This window comes from Musca domestica, unplaced genomic scaffold (genome assembly GCF_030504385.1).
Source record: "Musca domestica strain aabys unplaced genomic scaffold, Musca_domestica.polishedcontigs.V.1.1 5, whole genome shotgun sequence".
Taxonomy (NCBI): domain Eukaryota; kingdom Metazoa; phylum Arthropoda; class Insecta; order Diptera; family Muscidae; genus Musca; species Musca domestica.
The window spans coordinates 9,742,615-9,765,936 of record NW_026712346.1 but is presented as its reverse complement, the minus strand read 5'-3'; the positions used below and the strand labels follow the sequence as shown (position 1 = coordinate 9,765,936).

General features: G+C 34.6%; 2 protein-coding genes across 2 annotated transcripts in view; one reads left to right on the top strand and one right to left on the bottom strand.

The window, feature by feature from the left end:
• Positions 1–23,322, bottom strand: part of LOC101889783 (uncharacterized) — a 55,451-nt gene that overhangs the window by 23,132 nt on the left and 8,997 nt on the right. The gene's annotated exons all lie outside the window — the stretch shown is intronic.
• Positions 10,729–12,302, top strand: LOC131804929 (leukocyte tyrosine kinase receptor-like). Its single transcript, XM_059128161.1, is given in 2 exon segments — positions 10,729–10,737; positions 10,788–12,302. Coding segments are annotated over 2 exon segments (1,524 nt in total).

Below are 23,322 nucleotides of genomic sequence, written 5' to 3'. Positions count from 1 at the left end.
ATTATTTCAAATTTGGTATTTGAAGTTAGTAATGGATACTACAGCCTCAGACAACAAAAATGAGCCATGTGGGTCCACGTCTTCGTATAGCCCCCATATAACGGTACCCCCGATATTCGGTAGTTTGATGATTTAAGCTTTAAGTTTGTCATTCTGTTTGTAACCCATTGAAATAATCGTTTTAGATTCAACAAAGTATACATATTTAGTCATGTCCGTCCGTGCGGCTGTCTCGCTAGAGTCAACCGGCATGTGATATGAAGCTAAAATTTTGCATAGCGTTGTCTTTTGTCTGCAGTCAGCTCAAGTTCAAAGATGAGCTATATCGCTTAAAGTTTTCGTATAGGCCGCATTCGATATTGTGACGATTTTAGTCACACCTTCTGAGGGAATAGTTTATAATTCGGTATTTACAGTTCATAATATGTTATTCTGTCCACGTTTTCCTATACGAATCTAGGCTCAGTTTCAAGTGGGATTGCTTAAAATTCAATATTTGAAGTTCATATTGGATTGTTTATCCTGTAGCAGAACACTGTCTAAATAGGTCCACGTTTTCCTATAGGTCCCATATAAAGGTACTTCCGATATTCGGTGATGACTGAAGCAAATTGTTTTTTACAGAATTGTTTGAAAATTAGGTTGGATGTTTCCAATAACAGAAGTGACGAATACTGGAATATCGGTATTTATATGAGTTATTTTCCTAATTGTAGACGGTTCGGCCCTGCTAACCTTAACCGCTTCTTTACTTGTTCTCTCTAAATTGATTGTCGTCTATTTTCTTTTAACTAGAGGAATTTAGGGTATTTGAAAGCGTAACCGAGGCTTTAATGAACCTGGAGAATTTTTCCTCTGCCATTTTGTCTAAAAATTTTGAATTGAAAATTGAGCAAACAGTGAATTTACTATGAATACTTTTTCCTTGGCTTAATTAATGTTGTAATTTCCAAATTAATTTGTAAGTATTAACATAAATTGGAATTGCTTGTAGATTTTTCATAACTTCTACTACTCAGGGTAATGACCAATGTTCTCTTTAACAATATATTGTCATTTGATTGCGTATTTGATTGTGACGGATTGACGGACTCTAAAATTTTTCCAAGAGTAGGGTAAAGTAGTATTGAATCCATTATTGGGGATCTGCTTAAGGTTCCAGCATCAGTTTTCATATTGTTAAATAACCTAAATATCGCTCAAAAATTACCAAAAAGGGAAATAATAATCTTTGTTATGTTAAATGTTAGAAACGGATTAAATTTTTAAGAAAAATACTATTTAATTTAAAGATCAAACAAACTATCGTCTGTGTTTTTTAGGATAGTGCCCTATCTCATTATCTCAATAGCTTGAAACAATATATTTTTAGATCAATTTTAATTGATTTTTGTTTAGTGGAGTTTACATAAACTTCTTTTGAAAATCAAAAAAGAGTATTTAAAAGAAACGTGTAATCTGTGAATACCGCAAAAGAAATCAATTAAAACACATTTTTGGATGGCAACAACGATCTCATTTTATGTGGTGTCCGTTGGAATTGCAATTTTCGAATTTCGAAAATAGGAAAGTTGTGCTGAATTGTGCTAGGTTTGTGCTCAATTCTGCCGAATTCTTTTTTTCGAAATTCGAAACAATATCTGAGATATTAGAAAAAAGATTTTTTTCTAAAAAATCTGAGAGAATTGCAATTTTCGAATTTCGAAAAAGAATCGAAAAACTAAAAGTTGTGCTGATTTGTGCTAACCTAGCACAATTGTTCGTCCATCTCAATATTTGAATTTTTACCAAAATTGCAGCAATTTTTCTGAAAAATACTGTTTTTTTCGAAATTGCCATATCTTGAAAACGGTTAAGGATATTGAGAAAAAATAAACGACACAAGTTAGCACAAATCAAGCACAACCCAGCACAATTCTTATTTGTTCGAAATTCGAAAATTGCAATTCTGACATACATTCGAAATTGTCGTTTTTTTCGAAATTGGTAAGAGATATCGAAAAAAATTTAACGGCACAAATGGGCACAAACCGAGTACGACTCAGCACAACTTTAATTTATTCGAAATTCGAAAATTGCAATTCTCATATTTTTTCGAAAAAAAATTGTTTTTCAAATATCCCAGAAATTTTTTCGAATTTCGAAAAAAATTCGGCACAATTGAGCACAAACCTAGCTTGGGCTATCCTACTGTTCGGACGTGTTTATAACTCGCTCTCAAAAAAACGATAAATTTCTTGTCTAAATTGCCATTGATAAACTAAATAATCGGAACTACTAAGCTTTCCCAGTGTTTCCTTTTCGAATTGTGTGCATAAATTGGCAGTTTTTCGGCGCCAAAGAATTGTTTTTTGCAAAACAAATAAAAGGAATAACCATTTTTCTTTTTCTCCTGGTCTTCATTTTGCTGTGTGATTCGTATAAGCATCATAGTGTCAAAAAGCTTTAGCTTACAATCCGTCATACTACAATTTCTCTAACATTGTTGACATTCTGACAAGTGTGCTAATTAATCTCTGAAGCTTTTTAGAACACTACCTGTTTAAATTGGTTGCTGTATTTGCTATAAGCATAATTACGTTTGAAACATCAATTTGCTGCATCGATTACTAAGCGGTTGTTGTACTTGTTAAAGTCATAATCTAAATCACAATAATGAATTGTTCTATGATCAATTGTAAACAATTAGTTTCCGATGAACCAATGGTATCCTGTTGGCTATATCTGGATTCTTATCACGTGAGGTGTATCAAACTATCACCACGAACCGCTGATAATTTAAGGGAAAATAAGGGTCTACGCTGGTGCTGCACCAAAAGTAGGGCATTAGATGCCGAATTTTACAAATTCTTCAAGAAAACTCGTACCGAATTACAAGATATAAGCACTGAATTCCGCTCAATGGCTGATAGATTTGAAAAATACAAGTAAATGTTAGATCAAACAACCAACTTAGATCAGTTCTTGCAGTCTCCGCCTGATTCTCTACGAAAAAGGAAGAAACCGACAGAAGCTAATGTAACTTCGATGAATGAAATTATTACGCAGAAAATTCAGCTGATTACCATCCAAGAAACACCATCCAAAACTGCTTAGTCATCAATTTGTAATCAGAATCGTGCAGTAGTAACTGAGTTAACACCGTCCAAAATCCCTTCTACATCAAAATCTGCACCACTTTCAATACCTACGTCCGAACTAACTCCGTCTGTGTCAAAAAAGTTTTTCTCTCCTCAAATCACGCCAAAATCGCCAAATATAATGAGTACTCCTAATACTCCAAGTCCCCCCAATCTAAAAGTAGTTTTGCCTAAACGTACAGTATTCGCTGCAAGGTTTGCTGCTTCAACGTCTGAGGATGATGTCATATCATTTATAAAGAGCAAAATAAATGTCGATGCTGAAATAAAAGTTTATAAATTCAAATATGCGGAAAAACGAAATAAAGCTTCTTTTAGAATTCATGTTCCTGAGGATATTTTTGAAATAATAGTTAACCCATCCTTTTGGCCTGCAAAAGCCGTTATACACGAATATATTTATAGAGAAGTTCCAAAATCATATATTGTATATTTTCCAACATCTCAATCAAAAAACTAAATATTGTTCCTACTGTTGATAATTTTAATCTAGTTTATCAGAATGTTAGAGGTTACACACTAAACTATCTTCCTTATTTATAAACAGTTATATTCTGAATTATCAGGTTATCGCGTTTACCGAAACTTGGCTTTCAAGCAATATCTACGACGTAGAAATTTTATGTTCCGAATTTCAGATTTTTAGACGTGATCGTACCGATAGTTTAAAAAGTAGAGGCGGTGGAGTCCTTATCGCCGTTTCTTCTCAACTACCTGCTGTCGAAATGTTCTTCTCTACACCGCTGGATATTGAAATAGTTGCTGTAAATTCGCCTTAATCATCTAACAATCTACATTACTTGTTCATATATCCCACCATGCGCAAGTATTGATACATATATTAAGCATGTTTCGTTTATTCTTTATGCCTTTCGGCATGCAAAATCCAAAGATTTATTGATTACTCTTGGAGACTTCAATCTTCCTAACTTAAAGTGGATTGAAAATGAGGATAATAAAGAATATTTACCAGCAGAATTGAATGAAAATTCAAAACAATTTATTGCTCCATTAATTAGTAGTGGTTTTTCACAAATTAATAAAATTAGCAACATATTTGGAAGAACCCTTGACCTTATATTTGTCAATAATCCTTCAGATATTTTACTCTCCAGTTGCAATCCCATAACCCTTCCTGAAGACAAGCATCACCCTACCTTAAACATCAGAATCCCATTATCCACTCTTTCCACAAACCATAAGAAATCCTACCACACTAAATCCACATATTGCTTCTCAAAGACGAATTATGTACGCCTAAATTCACATCTGAGTTCATTAGATTGGCCTACGTTGTTTTCACTAAGTTCTTTAGTTCTTTATTCCAAAAACCGCAGCTTTTAAGAATATTGGTCCTCCGTGGAATACACCGCTTTTATCTAAATTGAAGAATAAAAAGAATAAACTCTACGCAAAGTTTAAGAGAAGTGGTTCACATCTAGATTTTAAAAACTATTCTGTCATAAGATCGCAATATATGGTCTTAAATAAGCAGCTTTATAATAATTATATAAGTAAAATGAAGAATGAAATGCTTTCAAATCCCAAATCCTTCTACGGTTTTATAAATAATAAGCGCCGATATAATGGATTTCCAAAAACGTTAAAATTTGGTCACATTATTGCAGAGGATGATATTGAAATCTCAAATATATTTGCATCTTTTTTTGAAACTACATATTCCACGAAATCGCACAACGATAATTACATATACCCTTACTTAGTTTCAGAATTTTCATCAATTTATGTTCCCAGTTTCAATGTACAGACTGTGTTAAATAACTTAAAAGTGCTAAAGAGAACGACTGTTCCCGGCCCTGATGGAATTCCAGCATGTATACTAAAAAATTGTGCCGAAAATTTAGCATTGCCTCTCTGTATGTTGTTTAATAAGTCGTTAGGTTCTAGTTATTTTCCTGAATTGTGGAAGGAATCCTATATTGTGCCCTTGTTTAAAACAGGTAATAGAATTGATAACACAAATTATAGAGGTATTGCAAAGCTTACTGCCATACCAAAACTTTTTGTAAAGTTAGTTACTGATATAATATCATTTCAAGTATCGTCTATCATATCAAAATTTCAGCATGGTTTTAGAAAGCATCGCTCAACTGTTACAAACATTTTGGAACTTACTACTGTTGTAAATGAAGGATTTAGAATGAAATGCCAAACAGACTGTATTTATACTGATTTCAGTAAGGCATTCGATAAAGTAAACCATAAGTTACTGTTATATAAGTTGCATAGCATGGGTTTTAGTGCCTCATTATTAGACTGGATAAAATGTTATTTAACAGGTAGATCACAAAGGGTGAAATTTGGCAACATAATTTCGAATAAAATTAATGTAAGTTTTGGTGTACCACAAGGAAGCCATCTTGGACCTGTTCTCTTTACACTATTTATAAACGACTTACCTAACGTAATATGCCATTCTAAAGTCCTAATGTATGCGGATGACGTGAAAATATTTCTTCCATTTAATGTTGAATCGAATCAACAGCTTTTACAGTCTGATCTCAACAACTTTTACCAGTGGTGTATAGATAACCTTTTGGAATTAAACATTAAAAAAATGCAAACATATGTCATTTTTTAGAGTTAAGAAAATCGCGTCGAGTTACTATTTTAATAATTGTCTAATCGACTCTGTAACATGTATGAATGATCTTGGAATCTATTTGGATCATAGACTTGACTTCCGAGAGTATATTTCTTTGACTATTAATAAAGCATATAAAAGTTTGGGCTTTATAAAAAGATGGAGTAAAGCATTCTTGGATCCATTAGTTTGTAAACAACTTTACATTTATTTTGTGCGCTGCATCTTAGAGTATGGGTCTTTAATATGGGATCCAGGATACGTCATTCATTCTAATTTGTTAGAGTCCGTTCAAAAGCAATTTTTATTATTTTGTCTTCGTCGTCATAGTTGGACCCAACAAAAATTGCCAAGTTATGAACATAGGTTAAACCTAAGAAAGCTACCTACTTTGAAAAGCCGCCGTACTATGCTAAATGTAACTTTTTTATTAATGGTCATTCATGGGAAGATATTGTCAGATGTTATTCTAGATAAACTTCACATAAACGTACCATACAGACCAACGCGAAACTATCAATTGCTTCATATAAATTATTATTCTACAAACTATGCCAATATTGATCCTTTACGTCGTCTCTTCCTTGAATTTAATAAATTTTATAATTTAATTGATCTAACAGAGAGTCGCGATTCTTTAAAACGGAAATTGACTTTGCACTTAAACAGAGTTTAGTTTCTAAACCTCTACATTTTTTTTTTCTTTTATAAAAATAAAAAAAAATTTAATTGTATATAGCAATTTAGTTTTTAATTTAGTCTGTAAGGATTTGTAATCTAGACTTAAGAAAAATAATAAAAAAAAATTCAGCACAACTTCCCTTTTTTCGAAATTCGAAAATTGCAATTCCAACGGACACTACATGCCTTGCCTGCAAAAAATTCTTTAAAATATGTTGCCTTTCAATGAGGAAAGCCATCGAACAGCAACCCATTACAAAAAATTAGCAATTTATTGCTATTTGAAATCAGCCCTAACATCAAAATAGCTCAGCACCAAAATAGCAACACGGCGGCTACTGCTTAGCAAGGCTTTCAGCCAATAAAAACAAATATTTATTATTGAGTTCAGTGTTGTTTATAAAAAAGTTATACTGTATGAAATGCTATAAAAATCACGATTTTATACATATGGTATTTTCATATATAGACAATATGCAAATGTTATTAAAGCCTATCAATTTAAATTTTGTTCTACTTTTATGAGATATTAGCTGGCCCAGTCCACGTTGCCGACCCTTAGTTTTAGTCTTGGTTCACATGAGTGGCACAATTTTTTGTATGAATGATGACTCGATTAAATAGAAATAAATACGTCTTTCAAAAAACCCGATCCTTTTTTTCAGTAAGAGGTTTTAGTTTGAGAGTTAAAAACCTAAATAATATAGCATATATATTAAAAAGTATTTATTAACTGTTTATAATAGGTCCATGTACGATGGTTCTCTACCCCCTAAAGTAGCCTAAACACACATGTGAAGTCAAATCGATTCGAAAATATAAGCAAAACTCTCGAAATAGGTAAAATCCGGAGGTACGTTTATATGAGCCCTACTTCAAAACATTGACATTGAAAAATTTCCGCGAAGATTACTTCTACCAGAAGCTAGATGCCAAATAAGGGCAAAATCAATTGAAAAATGTGACCAAGACCCTGGTAATAGCTAAAATTAACGGATACCTTCACATAAGAGTTATAATGAAGCATGGTTCTATACTTATAATTATTTGAAATTTGAATTTGTTTTTCTTTCTAAAATCTCAAATTACCAACATTTGAGGAATTTGATAGGGGCTATATCACAATGTAGACCAAACTGACACATATTTTGTACAAATGATTTGATTGCGGTGTATAGGGCAAAATATTTGCGGCCCTTTGTGTATGGTTAAGCTATATAAAATGTACTCTAAAAAAGTTAGATCCGGGAACCCCCCTCTTAGGATTTTACCTATGATTTAAGGTTACTTTTAAGGGTTCAGAAGAATTTTCCGAGTTTATGAATCCTTTTCTTACTATATTTTCAATTACTCCACTATTTTGTATAGGCAGCATATTAGAGTGTCTTTTCATATTCGGTATTACACTGATTGAAGTCCCAATGAATTTTGCATTTTGAGTTCTCATTGGATGAAATCTTTCCATATCTAATCAAAATGGAAAATTTGGTTATGGCAACCATATAACAGCATGTATAGAAAATATGCATTCTTTCTCGATTTTTTCGTTGTTTTTTTTTCAATAAAAATTTTCAATTCCAAAAGGAAGTCTGAAACAATTCTACACAAAATTCCATATTATGATAGAACAGTCATTTTTTTCAGTTCCGCGATTTTTTTCAAAATTTTTACTGTAACTACAAGTAACCAAAAGAAAATTTGAGTCAAATCGGCCTAGCCGTTCTCAACAGATGTGTTACTAATTTTTTTCCTATTTTTTACAAATAAATTTAAAGAAGTAGGTGTGGCCAGTTCCTCTAAAACAAAAAAATACCTAGGGTTGGGAGGAGGGGAGTATACTACGTATACTAACTGTGGAACAGATATCTTCATGATTTTGGTAAATATTAGGATTCGATTAAGATCTAAAAAAATGGGCGCGGTTGGGCGTGGTAACTTTTTCTTTGCATAAAACATAAATCGGGGCAGGACGAACATTTAAAAAATATCCAAATAGTTCCAGCCGGTCTTAACTGATCCAATTACCAACGAACAACAATTGGTTTATATATAGATTAGAAAGTAGGCGTGGTCAGTTCGTCAGCCCACAAATAAATACTTAGGATTGGGGGCAAAGTCAACAGTATGTCGCGTAATAATTTTAAAACCGATATCTTCATTATTTGGCAAATATAATGATTTTAGATAAATCAAAATAGTGGGCGTAAAAGTAGGCGTTGTCAATAATTTTTTCTTTAAAAACCAAACTAGGGGTATGACGAACGTTTGTAAAAAATATAATGCAAATCGGTCCAGTCGTTCTCAACTGATTCCATTACCAACGAACAAAAATTGATTTATATATATATATATATATATATATATATATATATATATATATATATATATATATATATATATATATATATATATATATATATATTAGTATTATAAAGGTCTTAGCAATATTTTCCAAGTCAAAAGTAATTTTAGAATTCGTAACTTTTAGAAGATCATGTTATAAGGTATTTAGTTTTTACCAGTCGATTAAACTATGTCTGTCTGTGTATGCGGGCATTCGTTGAAATTGCAATAAAGGCGAAATATTTAGTTTAATCTTTGAACTACAATATTCCTAGGAAGTTAGAATATATCAGTTTCGTTTAGGTATAATAATACCACTAAAAATTCGTCCTTTTGCTTGTTTTCGTTACAATTTCTACCGAATTATCTGTAACTTGACATTTCAAGTTTTCGGTATTGTGAAATCAATACCGGAAATATCTGGCTACTATTGGTTCTCCATTAGACATAGCCTCCATTTAAAAGTACGTTGAGATTATTAATGTTTTGATGCTTTAAAAATTATTTTTTAGTCAAAATTGAAAATTTTGGTTTGTCAACCATACAAGGGCATGTACAGAAAATAAGCAACATTTCTCGATTTTTTCGGTTTTTTTTTTCAAATAAGAATTTTAAATTCCAAAAGGCATTTTGAAACAATTCTACAAATAACTCCATATCAAAATAGAAAAATTAATTTTTTTAGTTCCGCGATCTTTATAGAGGCTTTTCTCAACATTTTCTTTCATGAAAATGTTTCTACTATAATTACAAATAACCAAAAGAAAATTTGAGTCAAATCGGCCCAGCCGTTCTCAACTAATGTGTTACTATACTTTTTTAAATTTTTTACATACAGATTTAAAGAAGTAGGTGTGGGCAGTTCCTCTGACCACAAATAGATACCTAAGGTTGGAGGGAGAGCCAAGATTACGTCATATACTAACTGTGGGACAGATATCTTCATGATTTTGGCAAATATTAGGATTTCAGGTAAATTAAAAAAGGCGTAAGATTGGGCGTGGTCACTTTTTCTGTGAATAAAAACATAACTCGGGGTAGAACCAATATTTAAAAAAAATTATCCATATCCATATATATAGATTAAAAAGTAGACGTGGCCAGTTCCCCAGCGGCCAAATAAATACCTAGGACTGGATGGAAGGTCAACAGTATCTCATATAATAGTTTTCTAGCCGATATCTTTATTATTTGGCAAATATAAGGATTTTTTTTTTCTTTAAAAACCTAACTCGGGGTATGACGAACGTTTGTACAAAAAATTATGCAAATCGGCCCAGCCGTTCTCATCTTATTCCATTACCAACGAACGTAGTTTCAGTTTTTAATGAATAGTTTTTAAAGTATAATAATTCACAGATCTGGTTTACATAAGTGGCACAATTTTTAGTATAAATGATGGCCCGACTAAATAGATATAAATACACATTGCCAAAACACACGCAAATACCTGATCCTATTTTTCAACCAGAGTTTTTAATTTGAGAGTTAAAAACCTAAATAAAAAATCACATATATTAAAAAAAAATATGCATCAACTGTTTAAAATAGTCCCATGTAAGATGGTAAGCCAAATCGATTCAAAAATATAATCAAAACCCTCGAAATTGGAAAATCAGGAGGTACTTTTATATGGGCGCTTCTCCGAAACATTGACATTGAAAACCTTCCGCGAATAGGTCTTTTACCCCTTTAGAAGCTAAGATGCCAATTAAGGGTAAAATCAATTGAAAAATGTGACTAAGACCCTGGAATTAGCTGAAATCAGCGGACACCTTCATATAAGGGATACACCAAAGCGTGGTCCAATACTTATTATTTGAATGAATGTGTTGTTCTTTCTAAAATCTTAAATTAACAATATAGGTACACTTTGTCATTTTACTTTATTGCTTCTATTAAATCGCAATAATTGGCAAGAGAATCATCATCATTGACATCACCCCTTACTGTAACGTAATGGGGTGGGTCTATGTGACTGGTTACTGCATCTAAGAACTGTATAATGACGCTGTTAGAACAATCTCAACAACTTCAATCCCAACTATGGTTGCTTGAGATTGGTCAAGGCCCTGGGCCAGGGAGCATTTGGTGAGGTCTATCAAGCCCTGTATCGTCATCGTGACGGCGATGCCGTAGAAATGCCGGTGGCCGTCAAGACCCTACCCGAAATGTCCACACGCCAGGCGGAGGAGGACTTTTTAATGGAGGCTGCCATAATGGCGAAATTCAATCATCCCAACATGGTCCATCTGATAGGTGTTTGCTTTGATCGCCATCCACGTTTCATTGTTTTGGAGCTGTTGGCTGGTGGTGATTTGAAAAACATTTTACGCGAGGGACGCCACAAACCGGAAAGACCCTCTCCCTTGACCATGAAAGATTTGGTATTTTGCGCCTTGGATGTGGCCAAGGGTTGCCGTTACATGGAGAGTAAACGTTTCATACATCGCGATATAGCGGCCCGCAATTGTTTGCTGAGCAGTAAGGGTCCCGGTCGAGTGGTAAAAATTGCCGATTTCGGTATGGCCAGAGATATTTATCGCAGCGATTATTATCGCAAGGGTGGCAAGGCTATGCTGCCCATCAAATGGATGCCACCCGAGGCATTTTTGGATGGCATTTTTACGTCCAAAACGGATGTTTGGTCGTTTGGAGTTTTATTGTGGGAGGTCTTTAGCTTGGGCTTAATGCCCTATACCGGCCTCCCAAATTCCGAGGTAATGCAATTGGTTACTAACGGTGGCCGTTTGGGCACACCACCCGGTTGTCCACCGGTCATCTATAAAATCATGGCCGATTGCTGGAATCCCACACCAGAAGATCGTCCAACATTTTCTAGTCTCCTGGAGCGCCTCAAGGCCGTAACAGAGGATCCCACTGTTATGAATGCTCCATTGCCCCACATATTACGCCCGCCCTCTAATGAACGCGATCAAACCATTATACGGCCGCAGGGTGTCGATGATGTTTGCCTGCAGGTACCAACCACATCCGATTACTTGATACCCCTGCCGGGTATCACACATCTACATCAACAGCAACAACAGTTGCAACAAGCCACTCAGCAACAACAACACGACATAATCGATCCTAGCTGTCCCATGGCTATATCGACTGGAACCAATATCTGTACACCGCCCGGCGTGTCATCACCCTCGGCACCACAGCACACGCAGCTGCTGAAAGAGGACGAGCACACCAATGCCACCAACGAGGGATGCTGGGAGACATAATTTATTTTACCCAACTCGAAAAGTGATCAGCCACTGCTCAACAACAACAATTCGAGTGGATCGCAGAAGAGCATCAACACCGCTTCCATTGGGGCCCAAGGCCCGGGCAATACGAGCGGTTACAGCAGCAGTAGTCAGCGATCGCCCGTCTCGAATGGCCTAAGGACAATACAATCTTCTTCAGCAACGCCGGCCCACGAGGATGAGGAGACGAAACTCATCAGCTCAGATACGCCACAGCCAACACCAACCACAATACAGCCAGGAGCAGCTTTGGAAAGCGATTATTTTCTTTAAACATCTCAAAGGACTATAAATCTGTGGAAGCGATTGAAAGAATCTAGGTGAAAGAATTGTCTGCAATTAAGAATTTTGAACAAAATTGAGAAACAGCCACAATTGCAGAAATCTGTTTTGTGTCCTGGATATAGAATATGAACATGCAAATTTGTACTTATTTGGAATCCTATCGATTAACGATTGTATCAACAGTATATAATTTAAATCTGCAATCAATTATTCGCGCCTGGTTGGAATCCTGCAAGTTATTATGGTCTTTATAAGCAATCTGGCATTCATAACAACAATAAACCATTCGTAAGTTTGCAGAATTTGGAGATGTGCTGAATTGTATTCCTTACTCTCTGTATCTATTATTTGGATTAGTATTTTAGTAATTATTTTTAACATTTCTTCTGTTATTGTTCCATAATTTTTTTTCCATTTCTTTATTGTTGTGTAAACTCCTTCCCCGAAGCATCATCATGCTAAGATCACCTCAACGAGCAGATGGTCGGGTTTCGAGCGAAAATGATACATCGGATAGTAATGCCACGTTAGACACTAATCCAAACGCACAATCGGTGTTATCAAATAGTTCTAATATGACAGGTCAATCGAATAGGTTTGAGGTTTCTGCTGCTTCTATAAAATTGCCGGGGTTTTGAACAAATTGTCCGGAGGCATGGTTCGTTCATGCTGAAATGCAATTCGCAACTAAAGGGATATCTTTGGATAAGACGAAGTACGAATATGTGGTTACAGCTTTACCTCAGGAGGTTATTATGTCTGTTTTGGATGTCATTAAGAATCCAACAAATAACAACATCTATGAAGATTTAAAAAGTGTGTTGATAAAACGACATTTTTTGAGCGATAGCCAACGTATAGATAGGATGTTAGCTGATTCTGAAATGGGAGATCAGAAGCCATCAGAATTTTACAGATCCATGTTATTAACGGCTGAAACTCAGTTTAGTCAGGATGTTTTAAGAAGACTCCGGTTACGAAGGTTGCCAAAAAATCTCAATGTTGCATTAATGGGATCAAATTTGTCTGACATGAACCAGCTGATTCAGTTAGCGGATAATATTTGGGAGGTACTTCAGAAAGAGGAGTTATCTGCGCTAGGAGTATCCGCTGCATCGGGAAATGCATCGCAAGTTCCAGACATGGGTAAGGTAGTAGAAGGCTTGGTTCAGGCTACGAGTAACATTTGCCAAGGGTTTGACAAACTTTCGTTTGAGGTTTCCACAATGAAGCGTCAATTTGAAGAATTGCAACATCGCGGTAGAAGAGAGGGATTTAGAGGAAACAGGCCACGATCGGAAAGTAGGAAAAGAGGTTGGTTGTGTAGATTCCATTACAGATTCGGCAAAGATGCAAGAAATTGTGAGCAGCCTTGTTCGTATGTTGAAAATAATGATTCAAAAAATTAGTCAAGCCCGTTGTGAAAACGACTAGCAATGGGTGCGCAAAGATATCAACACGTCGCTTATTTGTGTATGACAGATATATGATATATCGATTTTGCCGGCATCAAAATTTAGAAATGAAAAGAGAGTCTCCGATGTGGTGTTGACGGCTGCGAACGGTTCAACGATTCGGACATATGGGAAAAAATTATTGAAAGTGGATTTAGGATTACGCCGTGACTTTCAATTCGGGTTTACATTAGCGAATATAAGTAGGCCGATAATAGGAGCGGATTTCCTTCATAAATACGGATTGTTGGAAGATGTTAGAAATAAAAGCTTGGTGGATCCTTTGACAAATTTGAAAGTATCCACATGTTTGCAACTATGTTCCATTCAGTTGCCTAGGATTTTTGCTTACGAAGATCAATATACGAATTTACTAAAGGAGTTCCCCTCATTGACATCAGAGCCCGACTATACAAAGCCGGTCAAACATTCGACTGTGCATAAGATTATAACTAATGGGACGTTACCCTACACAAAACCCAGGCGGTTGGATCATATGAAGTATAAAGTGGCTAAGTCTGAATTTGAGTATCTAGTTAAATGCGGTGTTTGCCGACCTTCTGATTCGAGCGTGGCTTCTGCTCTGCATTTGGTCCCCAAGAAGGACCCTAATGATTGACGTCCTTGTGGTAACTTTAGACAATTAAACGCCGTCACAGTCCCAGATATATATCCTATACCACATATACACGACTTAAACATGAACTTAAACGGGAGACGAGTGTTTTCAACTATAGATTTAGTTCGGGCTTATCATCAAATTCCAATGGCTCCAGAAGATGTACACAAGACAGCAATTACGACACCATTCGATATGTTTGAATTTGTTCGAATGCCCTTTGGGTTGAGAAACTCGTCTCAAACTTTCCAGCGCTTCATAAATGAGGTTTTCAAGGGCCTAGATTTTGTATTTGTTTACATTGACGATGTATTAGTTTTTAGTGAAAAAGAAGAGGAACACTTAAAGCATCTGAGTGTGGTATTTAGTAGGCTACAGGAATACGGATTGAATATCAAGCCAGGCAAACGTGTATTCGGAGCAACATATGTCGATTTTTTAGGAAACAATGTTTCAGAAGAGGGAATTAGGCCACCAGACGAGAAGGTCTCAGCCATTCGCGATTTTGAGAAACCAAATACAGTTAAATTAATGCAGAAATTCATGGGTATGATCAATTATTATCACAGGTATATTTCCGGATTGGCGGAATTGTCTAGTCCTATACATGATATGATAAATAATGCATTGAATAATAAGAAGAAAATTATTACGTGGAATGATAGAGCTGAGAAAGCATTCGTCGACATAAAGAAAGCCTTCGCATCACGAATAATGTTGAGTCATTTTGATGGTAAATCGAGACTAACATTGACGGTCGATGCATCAGGCACTGCCATAGGAGGGGTTTTACAACAAGAACGTGGTAGTGTTACGGAGCCTTTAGCATTCTTCTCAAGGAAATTGTCCGATACAGAAGCAAAGTATAGTGCGTTTGATCGCGAGTTACTGGCGATTCATGACAATATAAAACATTTTCGCTATATACTTGAAGGAAGATATTTTACTGTGTATACTGACCATAAGCCATTGACACGTGTTTTGGAGTCAAAACAGAGAGGAGTCCTAGACAGATCCGACAATTATAATACATTTCCCAATTTACGAATGATATTCAATATGTGCGGGGGACCTCCAACGTAGTAGCTGATACACTTTCAAGGACATTTGATATAGGTGCATTGAATAGCTCCGATTTGAATTTACAATTATTGTGTGCTGAGCAGCAAAAAGATGACAATCTGGCACAGATTACGCGAAACAAGGAGAAATATCATAATTTGAAGTTGATTGAAATTCCGTTATTTAACGTCAATGTTTGGTGCGAAGTGTCGCAAGGGACACCGCGACCATACATACCACTAGCGATGCGTAGAATTATATTCGATAAGATGCATTCTGTTTCCCACCCAGGTGCTAGAGGTACCCGTCGGATGATTTGTAAGAGGTATTATTGGCCAGGCATGAGCAAGGAAATAAACGTTTGGGCAAAGGAGTGTATAAGTTGTCAGAAATCGAAGATTACTAGCCATACAAAATCGTCAGTGACAAAAATTGATATTCCGAAGGGTAGGTTTGAACATACGGAACGGTCGATCTTTACAGCATCCATATGAAGGACCGTATAAAGTAGTAGAAACAGATAAGAAATGTTTCAAACTAGAAATTGACGGGAATATTAGAACTATATCGATAGATAGGATTAAACCGGCCTGTGTCGAACCGGCCTTTGTCGAGAATACTGAAACTCAGAATGAGATTAAAAAAGTCAAGCGAGTTACCTTTAATTTGTTGAAGATTAATGCTTCAGGAGAGGGAGTAGTGTAGGTACACTTTGTCATTTTACTTTACATTTAGTTAATTATATGCATGCTAGTTCACATTGTTTCAATTTTTACATTTGTTTAGTTTGTAAAAACATTTTCATTCATTTCAATTTTGAACTTAAATAAAATATTATTCATTTTTATATAAAACAAATTGTGTCACCACAGAACTATCCGATGTATCATTAGTGTCTAACGGGCCATTACTATCCGATGTATCATTTTCGCTCGAAACCCGACCATCTGCTCGTTGAGGTGATCTTAACATGATGATGCTTCGGGGAAGGAGTTTACACAACAATAAAGAAATGAAAAAAAAATTATGGAACAATAACAGAAGAAATGTTAACAAGTAAAAAAGCTGTAAGTTCAGCCGGGCCAAACTTTTAATACCCTCCACCATTTGGTACAAATTTGGCAATTTCCAAAAAAAAAATAAAATAAATAAATAAATAAAAAAAATCCTTTAAAAATTCTGTTAAAATCTTAAAAATACCGAATGTCTATACGACGACGTATACCTGTATAGGCAACTTTTGTCATAAGTTATTACAACATTTAAATGCGAAACTTGAAGAAAAATTTGTTTATAATGTAGCTAAAATCATCAAAATACCGAATATAGGGGGTACCGTTATATGGGGGCTATACGAAGACGTGGACCTGCACAGACAATTTTCTGGCATGGGCTGAAGTATTCATTACGAACTTCAAATGCGAAGTTTAAAACAATCCCGGTAAATAATGTCGCTAAAATCATCAAAATACTGAATATCGGGGGGTACGGTATATGGGGCCTATACGAAGACGTGGACCTACATGGTCCATTTTCTGTTTTCTGCTGCAGTATCTATTACGAACTTCAAATACCAAATTTGGAACGGTTCCGTTAAATAATGTCGCAAAAATCATCAAAATACCGAATATCGGGGTGGGGGGGGGGGGGGGGGGGTACGGTATATGGGGGCTATAGGAAGACGTGGACCTACATGGCTCATTTTTTGACTTAGGATGTAGTATCCATTACGAACTTCAAATACCAAATTTGGAACGGTTCCGTTAAATAATGTCGCTAAAATCATCAAAATACCGAATATCGGGGGGTACCGTTATATGGGGGCTATACGAAGACGTGGACCTGCACAGATAATTTTCTGTCTTAGGCTTTAGTATCCATTACGAACTTCAAATGCCAAATTTGAAACAATTCCGGTGAATAATGTCGCTAAAATCATCAAAATACCGAATATCGAGAGTTACCGTTATATGGGGGCTATATGAAAACTTGGACCTACATGACCCATTTACGAACTTAACCTACTGGCAAAATATACATGTGTGCAAAATTTTAGCCTTCTCTCTCAATTTGTTCGAAAGATAGCGTGATTACAACAGACAGACAGACAGACTTACAGACGGACAGACAGACAGACACACAGACAGACGGACATGGCTAAATCGTCTTAGAATTTTACGCTGATCAAGAATATATATACTTTGTTGGGTCTGACGTGAGTATTTCGAGGAGTTACAAACGGAATGACAAAATTAATATACCCTCCATAGTATGGTGGAGGGTATAAAAATAATTACTAAAATACTAATCCAAATAATAGATATAGAGAGTAAGGAATACAATTCAGCACATCTCCGAATTCTGCAAACTTACGAATGGTTTATTGTTGTTATGAATGCCAGATTGCTTATAAAGACCATAATAACTTGCGTGATTCCAACCAGGCGCGAATAATTGATTGCAGATTTAAATTCTATACTGTTGATACAATCGTTAATCGATAGGATTCCAAATAGATACAAATTTGCATATTCATATTCTATATCCAGGACACAAAACAGATTTCTGCAATTGTGGCTGTTTCTTAATTTTATTCAAAATTCTTAATTGCAGACAATTCTTTCAACTAGATTCTTTCAATCGCTTCCACAGATTTGTAGTCCTTTAAGATGTTTAAAGAAAATAATCGCTTTCCAAAGCTGCTCCTGGCAGGATTGCCAATTGTGGTGACACAATTTGTTTTATATAAAAATGAATAATATTTATTTAAGTTCAAAATTGGAATGAATGAAAATGTTTTTTACAAACTAAACTAATGTAAAAATTGAAACAATGTAAACTGGGATGCATATAATTAACTAAATGTAAAGTAAAATGACAATGAGGAATTTGAAAGGGGCTATATCATTTGAGGGGGGCTATATCACAATGTAGACCGACCTGCTACATATTTTGTACAAATGATACTTTGTGTAACCTCTAGGACTGTATCAAATTTAAAACTCTATCGTAATTTTTGTATTTTGAATATAGAGCCAAATATTTGAGGTCCCTTGTGTATGGTTAAACTATATAAAATGGACCCTATAAACGTATGACCCGAAAATCCCCTTTTTGGATTTTTATCTACCATTCGGACAATTTCCCAAGTGTAGTTTCCCGCAGTGTAATTACTGACGGTAGCGCATTGTTCCCGTATAACGTTGCATGTGAGTTAAGGGTACTTTTAAGGGTTCGGAAGAATTTTCCGAGGATATGAATCCTTACTAAATTTTCAATTCGCTCCACTATTTTGTAAAGTCCGCATATTACAGAGCCTCTTCATATTCGGTGTTTCATTGATTGCAGTCCCAATAAATTTAGCATTTAGAGTTCTCATTGAATGGATTATTTCCATATCTAGTCAATTTTTTTGGAGTTTTTGACCTCAGAATCGATAGTAATTTCTAAATTGAAATCCTGGCAATATGACTTTAATTTAAATATCATAAATAAAAGAAATAAAAAATCACAACAAAAGTCCACTTTATGATTTATTTTCTATTTCCCAGTACCCCTTTATATGCGTTATATCATCGTATTTCATGGATTTTCAAACCTCAATTATCAGTATTATAAAGGTCTTAGCAAAATTTTCCAAATCAGAAGTAATTTTAAATTCGCAACATTTTGAAAATCATGTTGTAAGGTATTTATGTCAATTTAACTATATCCGTCTGTGTACGTGGCCGTTCTGTGAAGTCGCAATGAAGGCGAAATATTTCGGTTAATCTTTGGTTCGTTTAGGTATAATAATACCACTAAAAAATCGCCCTTTTGCATGTTTTTGTTATAATTTCTACCGAATTATCTGTAATTTGAAATTTAAAGTTTTCGGTATTGTGAAATCAATACCGGCAATAACAGCACGTTAAGATTTTAAATGTTTTGATGCTTTGAAAAGTATTTTCTAATCAAAATATAAAATTTTGGTATGCCAACCATATAACGGCATGTATAGAAAATATGCAAAATTACTCGACTTTTTCGGTTTTTCCAATAAGAATTTTAAATTCCAAAAAGGCATTATGAAACAATTCTACACAAAATTCCATATCATAATAGAACAGTCAGTTATTCCAGTTCCGCGATTCTTCTAAAAAAAAATTACAAATAACCAAAAGAAAATTTGAGTCAAATCGGCCGAGCAGTTCTCAACTGATGTGTTACTATATTTTTTTTAAGTTGTATATTTATAAATTTAAAGAAGTAGGTGTGGCCAGTTCCTCTGACCACAAACAGATGCCTAGGGTTGGTGGGAGAATCAAGATTACGTCGTATACTAACTGTGAAACAGATATCTTCATGATTTTGGCAACTATTAAGATTTTAGCTAAATCGAAAAAATGGACGCAAAATTGGGCGTAGTCACATTTTCTTTGCATAAAAACCTAAATCGGGGTAGCACGAACATTTAAAAAAATATCCAAATACTTTCAGCCAGTCTCAACTGATTCAATTACCAGCGAACAACAATTGGTTTATATATAGATTAAAAAGTAGGCGTGGTCAGTTCCTAAGCCCACAAATAAATACTTAGGATGGGGGCAAAGTCAACAGTATGTCGTGCAATAATTTTAAAACCGATATCTTCACTATTTTGGCAAATATAAGGATTTTAGATAAATCAAATAGTGGGCGTAAAAGTAGGCGTGGTCAATATTTTTTTTTCTTTAAAAACCTAACTTGGGTTATGACGAACGTTTGTAAAAAATATAATTCAAATCGGTCCAGTCATTCTCAACTGATTCCATTACCAACGAACAACATTTGATTTTTATATATATAGATTATTCAATAAATTTAGATAAAATATTGGTAAGTTACAATCAAAAATAAACATAGATTAGCTGACGAGCTCGAAACATATTTTCGTGTTTTATTAATTTGTACGTTGACAACGCACAACCATAAAAATATGTTTTCGTCTGCTCATTCGGCTAAAACTAAAATAGCAGCAGCCGAAATCAGAGCTATTGTTTATTTTGTGTGCTGAAATTTTGACTTTATTGTCGGTTAGGGCTAAATAGCTATTCGCTTAGCTAAATAGCTGATCATGTGCTATTTAATAGCAGTTGCACTAAAAGGCTGACATTTCTTGACCTACTTATGTGGTGTCCGTTGGTGTTTTTCAAAAAAATCGTTGTAATTTTTGTAAACATTCAAATATCAAGATGCATTGCATAACTTTTGTAAAATGTGAAATTTTTGAAACCTGCAAAACTGTTGTGCTGAATTGTGCTCACATAGCACAAATATTTTGCCATTTATTGAAAATTTGTATCTCTACTCGTTACCCGTTAAAATCAATAACGTATATTTAGAAATAATTCTCTTATATCTTTTTTTGAATTAGCAGTGTACGCAACATTGCCCACAATAAAAGAAACGATAGCATCTGCGCTGCCGACGTGAACATGAAAGCGTTTTTAGCGGGAGTCAATAATCGGCGAGTGATTGATTTATTTCTTTCATATTTTCCTCTACATCGTTGTCCTTATTGTAATGTAAACTATATTATCACAAACTATAAGATAAATCACAAAAAGATACATTCAACTAGCTGGCCCAGTCCACGTTGCTGGTCCCTAGTTATACCTTCCACCATAGATAGGAGGGTATATTAAATTAGCAATTCGGTTTGTAACACCTATTGTACAAAATACTTTGTACATACTTTTGAGTGCGGTTGAGGCGCTGGGAAAAACTAGCAATAAACAATCAATATTCAAAAATTACATATTTCCCAGCCGCCATAAAATACCACATGTGAACAATTCGGTGATCTTGTGCGCTGACGCATACGATAATGTGTCAGATAATAAAGGTTATGACCCACACGCACAGATATCGATGCGCTCAGTAGATGCACAAGATCACTTGAATGAAATGTAAAGCAGCCCTGCAATGTTCTCCATTCAATATTAGAATAGATAAGAACAATTGTGTGGCTGCGACTAGGTTAAGTTAGATTAGTTTCAGTAGTACGTAAGGAAAATATTTTTGAAATAAAACTAGAATTGAAACTACATCCAAAGAATAAGGTTGTTCTTTCCTTTCTCATTCACCTATAAATATTCGTTGTTAAAGATATCCTTCTGAAATCACGATACAGTCCACATTTTGTGACGTAGAGCTTTGAGATTTGGAACTCTAGTTTTTATTGTGTCTAGGATGGTTGGTATTGAAAATAATTGAAATGATATATCGGCCCACGTTTTCGTATAGCCCCCCTATAACAGTACATTCCGATATTTTTGTCATTTTAGCTAAGTTTTCTTCACGAAAAATTTTTTAATTTAGTATTTACAGTTTGTATCGGTTTTAAACTTCTGTGGCATATCAATGTCTATATAGATCCACGATTTCCTATGGGTCCCATATGACCGTACCTGTTGGTTTTACCTAAAGGTGGAGGGTATTGAAAGTTCGGTGAAAGTTTGTTGTTTAAAGCTTATTTTTAAGAAAATCATTATCATGGCACAATTACAGAAGGTAGAACAATGCTACCTCCTAAAAACATTTTTTTTCTTTTGGTGCCCCTATTATCTCAAAACATGTTCACAGTTTGTATGTGTGTGAATGGATCTATATCTATAAAAGAGGAAAATGTTTGTATGTTTGTTTGTTTGTAATTTATGGACTCGAAAACCGCTGAACAGATTTTCCTGAAAATTTACATGTATACTTCAACATCGCCTGAAAGTAACATAGGCTATATACATTTTTGAAATTCCACTTGGAAGTGGAGATATAGCATCAGAATCGGAGGTACCTCCCAGAAATTTAGATTTTGTATGCACATATCTATTGATCGATTACAGATACAGTCTCCAAATGTGGAATGCGTAATGGAATTTGGAACAAAAATAAATTTGCCAAATTATATTGAAATCGGTTCAGATTTGGATATAGCTCCCATATACATTTTCGGCCGATTTCATGTATTTGGTGCACCAAATACGATATGTATGTCCAATTTTAATGAAATTTAAAATAAGTAACGAAATTGGGAGCAAAAATGAATTTGTCAAATTATATTGAAATCTGTTCAGATTTGGATATAGCTCCCATATATATCTTCAACCGATTTCGTTTATTTGATGCACAAAACACGATATGTACGTTCGATTCCAATGAAATTGGGAATGTGTGACGGGATTTTGATTTGAAGATAAATTAGTTTTAGTTAGATTCCAATGAATTTCGCCATGAGTGACTAAATTTGGTACAAAAATAAATTTCACGAATTATATGAAAATTCGCTCAGATTTGATTATAGCTCCCATATATATTCTAGGCCGATTTCAAATATTTGATGCACCCAAAGCGAGAGAGACGAAATCTGGCACCAGAAAAAAATTGCCAAATTATACTGAAATCGGTTGAGGTTTGGGTATAGCTAACATATATATTTCGGCCGACTTCATACATGTTATGTACCAAACACGATATATATGATATATATATGCAGTTTCCTGCACGCTTGGTATTTGCTATTTAAATAAATAAATCCAAAGGACAAACCCTTCGTGTATGCATGTCATGTTACAGCTTTTCTAATGGTTTTATTTATTAACGCATTTAAGTAGTGCAATATTTTTTTTTTAATTTTTAAATTTGTTTTTTTTTGTCCAACATATATTTGTAAATAAAATTTTTAATTCATATAAAATCAAAAGGGGTAGCGAAGCACACCGGGTTCAGCTAGTGATTATTATATATTAGTAATACTAATAATACCATTAATGGTAGTAATACCATTTCTGACATACAATATACATTTTTCACTGTTATACTTAACAAAACAACATCGCGGTTAAGGAACAGCAAT